Genomic DNA, 8186 nt, shown 5'->3' with positions numbered 1-8186 from the left:
AAATATATTAAATGAAAAATAAAATAAAATCACATCCGTTTTCTCTATCCTATTATCCATATTTGTTATAAACCATTAAAATCATTCAAACTGTTACCGGCCATAGAATTTAATCAATGCAGATGCAAACCTGTATGTATAGGTTTTATAGACCAATTATTATTATAAAAATAAAAAAAAGCCTTTGGTGAAACAGCGCTACATTAAAACAAGCCACAACAGACTCAGCAAAACCAAACAATTCATTACACGAGACAATGACCAGAAAAACGTCAGTATTTAGTAAGAAATAAGTCAAACTGAACCATCAGACACATTCATGCTCATAACCGCTTAAAGTCTAAACAGACTACATGAACTATAAAAAAACCATGCCTGACTCACCAGATACCACACATAGTGAAACCTGCTGAAGATCTTCATGCCGAACAGAGCTGAGCGAGCGTGTGTGTGTGTGTGTGTGTGTGTGTGTGTGTGTGTGTGTGTGAGTCAGCAGTGACGCTGCACCTAACTTCCAAACATTACTGGGACGTCCCGTCGGAGAGGTCTACCATCGCTGAGCCTCTATTTACGGTGTGTGTTTATGTACGTCCATGCATGTTTTCAGACCTTGCCGTCTACTGCTGGCTCCTCCCCTTCAGGAAAGCTCTAGTGAGTGTGTGCGCGTGCGGTCAATGAATGAATTCATTAACTGCGGCTCATGTATCTGCTCGGCCAATCCCAGCAGAGCATTAAACATTTAGACCGTCGACTGCGTCCTGGAGCACTTTCTTCTTCAAGTACAATAGTGATTACCTGCTACCTACAATGCTTCGCTTTGCTCACGCCACACGCCGACATGAAGCGCACGTTTAATGAGGCTGATTCATGCAGGCGTCCGAGCGATTCATGCAGCGTTCGGACGGACTCACCTGCAGCACGGCCTCATATGAACAGTCAGAAAAGAAGAGAGAGCAGGTTAACAGCTGCTGATACAGCCAGAGATAGAGAGAAGAGGAGAAAATAGACACAGAGATGATGAAGGTCGAGCTGGATCGTGTCACAGCCGCATGAATCACAATCATTACCGACGGACAGATAACACTAGAAGAGTGTTTTACAAAGCATCTACAGGACGTTTAAAAAGACGTTTCACTTCGTATATACTCGCGTTTTTAAATTTGCCGTAGAAGGCAGCCATGTTTAATAATATTGATAACCGACTAGACAAGACTTAAGCTAGTCCCAGACTAAGATGCATGTTTGAGTTGTCTTAACTGAAAATGTCATTGTTCTATGTCCAGATACACACCTGTAAGGTTTTCTTTTCAGGTATTTTTTTACACATTGCTTAAATATCTTAATTTAACCAAGTCTTAGTCCTGACTTAAGCTAAGCCACGCTCGTGAAAACGGACCACTGAGTTAATAACGATAATCCTAGTTGAACTGAATAGTGAAACCAAGATTCAACTACAAACAAAAAGCATAGAAACTCCAATGTGGGTTAAGATGTAGGTGCACAGCAGAAGAATTAATTGGAGAAAAACTCAACAAAACTGAACCAGATTATTGGAAATACACATTTTTCCACCAATTTTTGTCTTCGGAAGCCCATCACAATTCTCGATCTTGCAGAAAAATCTGTCCCATAGCTTTCTTGATTCAAATTCCTGACTCCATAAATAATCACCACAGCTTTAGGGTAATTTCAGCCATAAATAATCACATTTCTGCAGAACAGGCATCAACTACATAAAAAAACTACACTTGCACGTCATATGTGAGGATCCAGTTCAAATCTCCCATCAAGTCCAGCCTTAATACTGAAAGATAAACTGCTCTGCTGTAATAACAGCAACTTTATTACTTTATTCATAAACCTGTGCGCAGTACATCAGACGAAAGCTTCACTTCGTGTACCGCTTCAAAAGGTTAACCCCAAAGAGAGCAGAGCAGCGAAGGATATTTCGTTTTTCGCATCAACAATATGATTTTGTAGCTTGGTTTCAGTTTAACAGTGTGCTGCGAAGCCTCAACTAATATTTTATGATTGGCCCTACATAGTGTGCCACGGCTGGGGGTTTGTGGGTTATTGATGTTTGGAGGAGCTCTTGTACCTTCTGCTGAATAGTCGAGTGTTTCATCTCCATATCTTTCCTCTCTTTTGCGGAGTCGATCACCAGCTGATCCAGCTGAAACACAGACAAGAAAAACAAAAAGAACAAAAAAAAAAGAATCAGAGCAATCTGGGTCGAACTGTGAAGATGCTTAAGTCAAGGAAAGTTTGACACGTTGCCGTCGCCCCAACTGTACCGAACTTCATAAAACTGGAATTAAAGGCACGGCTGCCTGTGAAAGCCACTTTAAACACGAAGTCATGTGTTTGGAAGATGCTCTGGTTTCTTACATCTGGACGGAAAACCACTCTTGCCTCATTTTTTTTCCCATATCCCAAGATGATGATGGGCCGTAATACCCTGCTTCGCCACCGCTAAACACTGCTAAACTTATTCAAGAGTGCCTTCAACAGCAAAACGTTCTGATCGCCAAATCCAAACCTAATGTTCCAAGGACTTCATCAATCCAACTCTAAAAATGTGCATTCAAGTTAAAATTACGCAGTAAACTAACTACTGATTTCACAGTATATTTTCAAATAAATTCACTTTCTATTGGACAAGCTCATCATTTATCTGGTAGAAAAAGCTGTCGAGACTGCAAAGTAGGTCTTAAGGCGACTTGATGTAAAACAAGCTTCTGAACAACTACAAATCAAGACGTTTCAAATTATAATTCGGCATGATTCCGTTTGAAGAACCAGGATTTTTGGAAAACCTGGATAAACGAGGAAGTCTAATTTTAAGATCACTCCACCTTGAAATGTTTTGTAATAAAATAATCCATTTTGCAACTCCATATACACTTTCATGGCTGAGATTAACTCCATTTTAATAGGCAGAAATCGTGAGCACATGAGGCTTGTATTGTCATTATTAGGACCTGCTTACAAGTATCTGCTTTTTAAGGCAAAGGGTTTGTTCAAATCAAACCAATAGTTCTAGTCAAACCTGCCTCATAAAACAACACTTATGTTTCTTTTCTAGAGGGGAAGTTGAGCAAAGGAACTGCAATAGACTCTATTTGTTCAGATACAGCAAGCGAGAGTTCATCACCTCGTATCATGCATGGAAACACATCACGTAAAAGAACATGCGCGCTATTCGGGTCGAGGGCTTTGTTTGGATCCGCCAGGAAAGAGGCGGGCAGATGCGCGGCAGATAATATCTGATGGGAAATGTTTTTCTCCAACGCGGTTACAACCTCAAGTTTCCACTCTCGAGAGGTGCTTGACAAAGAATGACCGTCTGACAAAACCTGTGAGCATGAATCAACCACGAGCTGCAGTAATGTGACTAAACGTTGGGTTAAAACTACAATACTGCATTTCTTTTTCGGATGAGCCTTTTCAGTTCAGCACAGATTACATATGCATATGTACACGTTTTAGAATAGCATGAACTACTTATTTTGCTTTTCTTAATTAAATTTCATTGATGGTCACGCCAAACTGATACGGCAGCGTCATAAGCAGTCGACGATAAACAGAAACACAGACCTGCGAGCAGCTCCTCCAAACCTCTCGACATAATCTCTCCACTTTCTTGAGCTTCATAACGACGGCAGAAATCGAATCCTGAAAACTCCGTGCGTCCTCTCTAACTCAAACACACTCAATTTAACTCCCAGACAGGGAAAACCCTTTAATCGCCCAATTTAACTTCCTGTTTCCAGTGCGAGGCCTCTGTAAGCAGCGGCCAATCACGGGACTCAAGAAACCCATCGCATTCCTGCCCACAGGAAACGAGGATTCACGTGCCCATCAGGGGGAAAATGACAACAGAAATCAAGCTTTCGCTTTTAGGAAGAGACATAAATTACATGAAGCAGGGCTCCAGAGCAGAATTGGTAGAGCTGGGGTGGTGATGCGAGTGGTATTAAAAATAACGATAATTTAATTGTTCTTGGTGATACACACTTGGCACTGAGCTTGAGTTGGGAAGCATACAAAATGTACTTTTATTAGCAATAGTAACGAGTAAATCTTACGACAGATAGATCGTATAATAGACGGATCGCATGACAGAGACAGACAGATCGTACACAATAGACAGAAAATCTTACGATAGACAGATCGTAGACAATAGACCGATAGAGCGATTGTACGATAGACTGGTTGCATAACTGAGATAGACAATAAATGGATTATACGACAGACAGATCATACAATACACAGATCACAGGACAGAAAGGTAGATCATACAGAAAGATCATATAAATGGACAGACAGATCGTATAACGGGAGAAAGGTAGAAAGACGTCTTGTATGACAGACGAACACAATAAAAAGACAAATAGATGATTCGACAACCGATTGAAAGACCGACTATGATAGACAGAATGATTATTTGACAGACAGACTACTGTAGATTGAGAGAGAGACAGACAGAGACGTCAAGACGGATAAAAAGAAGACAGACAGATTGCATGACAGTCAAACTAACAGACTGTATATTAGAGAGAGAGAGATTCGGACAGATAGACATGATGTACCTGTCCGGTCAGCTGTTTCATGAGGGGTTGTAGTTCACTGAACAGATCATAACCTTGATGGAAGAAGGTCAGGTGGGCGTACATGAAAGACAGCATCTGTACAACAGACGACATGTTTAACTACTCGGCTCACATGACAGTATACATCTTAAAGGGATAGTTCACCACAAAATGAACATTCTGTCATTAATTACTCAATAATCGTGATCTGAAGATGAACAGAGGCCTTACGAGTTTGGAACGACAAGAGGGCGAGTAGTTATTGACAGAATGTCCGTTTGATTGAGAACCGTACCTTTAAGCCTTAATTACAAATCACGAATAAGAATGTTTTACCGATTTGAGGATTTCTGATCGTCTCTTGGACTGCAGCACATTAATCTGAAAAATAAATACAATCATATTTACAGACAAGTAAATATATAAACTCCCTACTTCAAAAAACGGGTACTTTTTTAAAGCAAGTTTTAAAAAGGATAAACACATGAGGTCACCATTATTTTGGGGATTTTCCCAAAAGGGAATATCCGAGTTATTACTATAAACAAATTTCCTTTTTTGTCTACCCCTTTTACTTTGTCAGCAACAACAAAGAAAACGCATTATATTATGCATATATACAAGCGCACACGGGTCCATACATGTTGTACAGTTTTATAAATATTTTTGCACATATACTAAACAAAAATGTCTACGATACTGTGCAATTGTGTGTCCCGGTAAAGTCATTAAAAACAAAAACCAAAAATAATGCATATTCCGTAACCACATATTCCTGAGCGCTAATGCTTCAATAATGACAGTCTATTATCAAATCTAACACATCTGCTTCCTGTACTCCTGAACGCACATCCTTTATGGTTTCACAAAAGACTGGAAGTAAGCAGTGCCTTCTTTGAGCCACCAGGGGGCGCTACACACTGCTCGCAGAGCGCCTGTAAACCACACACACACACACACACACACACTAAACACTCAGACTACTGACTCACTGGAGAGATTTAGCAGAGCCGTTACACGTCATCTCGAGAGAAAGGTCAAGCTACGGTAATAACGTTCGAGTCGTTTGAATTATAACCGCTTGACTGACCTCGCAAAGGGGATTCGTTTAAACCGAGCGTGTGCGGTCACAGGAAGTGCACGGAGAGGACACAAGAACTAATTCGGTTTCCTTCTCTTTCAAAACATCTCTTGCAAACGACCTCGAACGCAGTATCGGTTACGATAAATATAATCACCAGCGCTAATGCTAATTTCTATCATCAGCACGTGTCTCGGGGCTGTGACGTAACGGCACAGGAATCCGTGCAAAGGTTGTTTGAGTACGAAGTTTAACCCGAGCTCCTGAGGAGGGGGTCTGAGCTCTTACCTGAAGGACGTAGTCCAGGACGATGTGGCGGAAGCACTTGCGCGTGGCGTTGAGGATGTTGGTGGCCTCCTCCACCTCGTGCTGCTTGTTCCGAGGAGCCTGGGCATTTTTGGACAGCGCTGCTTCTTTCTCCTCGCTCACTTTGTCGAATTGCTTCTTAGCTTCTTTGAATTTCCGAAGGTCCCTGCGCACAGCAATACCATTCCTTAAAAGTGCACCGGACGCTCGCTGAAACCGTGCCATTGTAAACTTTCAGACAAGTGGCTTTGTGTAAGGAGTCGATAAACAGATTTTAAAAAATCGGTTCGGCGGCTGTAAAAGCTTGACGGTCTATTCTCACGAACCGACGACAAAACAACAAGTGTGATTTGTTCTGATGCTACTCTTTGTAGAAGAAAGCATGTTGTTGCACTAAAGGCGCGCGGAGTTCGAATCGTATCGGCCACATGACTTTTGGACACGAACGGATTTACCGATACATATCAACGTTAAACAATTAAAAACAACTGATCAACTGCTACTGCAGAATTTTAAAACGTGTTCATTTTAGAAGTTACTAAAATATAAAGAGTTCAGAATCGCGTAAATTGACGAAACAACGTGTAACGTTATAATACTCACTCTCGAATGAATGTCTGCAGTTGGGATTTGATTGATCGTTGTGCTTGGTCGAATAAAATCTGCGAAAGAAAATGAACACACACACACACACATTTTCTATACATATAAAAATGCTAACAGAATTTTTCGCATGTACTTGTTTGACAGCACTAATAGATATGTGTACGCCGTCACCTAGCCTGCTAACGATTTTAATTTCGCATTTGAAAGTATCAACTTTTCCCCCATTGTAATTTCTGTACTCAAAATGTTACTTTCTAAACCATTAATCTCAGATGCAGCTTCTATGCCATCTCTACAGTGCGGAGAAGAATTTTGCTGTTAATATTAACAGCTATAATGTACCTCAGTATTATTTTAACTGTATTTATTGATTAAATGTAAGACACGTGATTATCAGTTGCCTCAGTTTGACCTTGCCTTTGTCTCGGGCCCCAACACATTCAGGTCTCGGTCTCGGTGGTCCTGACTACAACGCTACTTTCATCACATGACTTTGATGCATTTCAGCTTTCAATGCATGAACTGCGCATTTTTAGACATTTCGGGCCAGTAAAACTACATCTAATTGTGTGTGAAATGAAATAGTCAAGACACGTTCGTGCTTTAAAGATCATGCGCTCATGAGGACTTCAACCACAAGTCAGCTGATCTCACCACAGGCTTAAACACTGACTCACGGAGCTCCAGTTTCAACACCGCTGAGGATCATCCGTTATAGAAACAAAAAATAAGACCAAAAACATCATCTATAAAATGAGGGCAAGCTCAATTCATAGCTACGTTTGATTTCACACGAACAGTGGTAGAAAATAAAAGCACTTCCCATTGTCACCACAAGGGGCGCTACTGGAAGAAAAATAATAAAAAATAAATGATTTATTTACAGTAAACTGTCCTGAAGTTAATGGTGAATGGTAATAAGTAGAGAGTAAAGAGGAAAATAGTTTGTTGCGTGAGAAATAAAGGCAAGTCAACATTTATAGCATCTCAGCACTCTTATGCACAAAAACGCATATGCAAACATGATGAAAAAAAAAGAGAGACGAAAAGGAGAAGTCATAAGCGATAATGCAATACGAGTTTTTTCGCCCCGATTTGCTTACTGTGTGATAGTTGATCATCTCTTGAAGATTCTCTGCAAACTTGTTCAGACTGGACTGTGAAGAAATCAGAAACCGTTACAGAGGTCAGCGAACACAGGACAGAGAAAAGCATGGTTATTGATCACAAATGCAGAAAATAGCAAAAAACGTCCAATTTGACCATAAAACAAAACAAAAACTTACAAAGCCTGACATTTTCACTATAAAAGATCTTACTGATATATATATATATAATGCATGTATATTTAAGAAAAATGTTACATTTACATATTAAATATATGTATATATGATGCAAATTATATGAATATAAATTTATCAGTGCTGTCAAACAATTAATCGCATCCAAAATAAAAGTGTTATACAGACGTAAATATACACTGTGCACACACATGATGCAAACAAACTCATTTTGGATGCAATTAATCATTTGTCAGCGCTAAAATATATACACGTAAATATTCATATAAATATAATATGTAAAAAAAAAAAAAAAAAAAA

General features: G+C 39.8%; 1 protein-coding gene across 1 annotated transcript; it reads right to left on the bottom strand.

Annotated features, from left to right (window-relative positions):
- Positions 1-31: 31 nt before the first annotated feature.
- Positions 32-7751, bottom strand: acap2b (ArfGAP with coiled-coil, ankyrin repeat and PH domains 2b; the record flags this gene model as incomplete). Its single annotated transcript, XM_043231989.1, has 7 exons — positions 32-968; positions 2099-2173; positions 4593-4688; positions 4929-4973; positions 5962-6145; positions 6583-6641; positions 7689-7751. Coding segments are annotated over 7 exons (639 nt in total), but the record flags the coding sequence as incomplete, so codon positions are not given.
- Between the last annotated feature and the right edge of the window lie 435 nt (positions 7752-8186).

Source organism: Puntigrus tetrazona, unplaced genomic scaffold, assembly GCF_018831695.1.
Source record: "Puntigrus tetrazona isolate hp1 unplaced genomic scaffold, ASM1883169v1 S000000477, whole genome shotgun sequence".
NCBI lineage: Eukaryota > Metazoa > Chordata > Actinopteri > Cypriniformes > Cyprinidae > Puntigrus > Puntigrus tetrazona.
The sequence above is the reverse complement of the archived record's forward strand: the minus strand, read 5'-3'. Positions and strand labels throughout refer to the sequence as shown.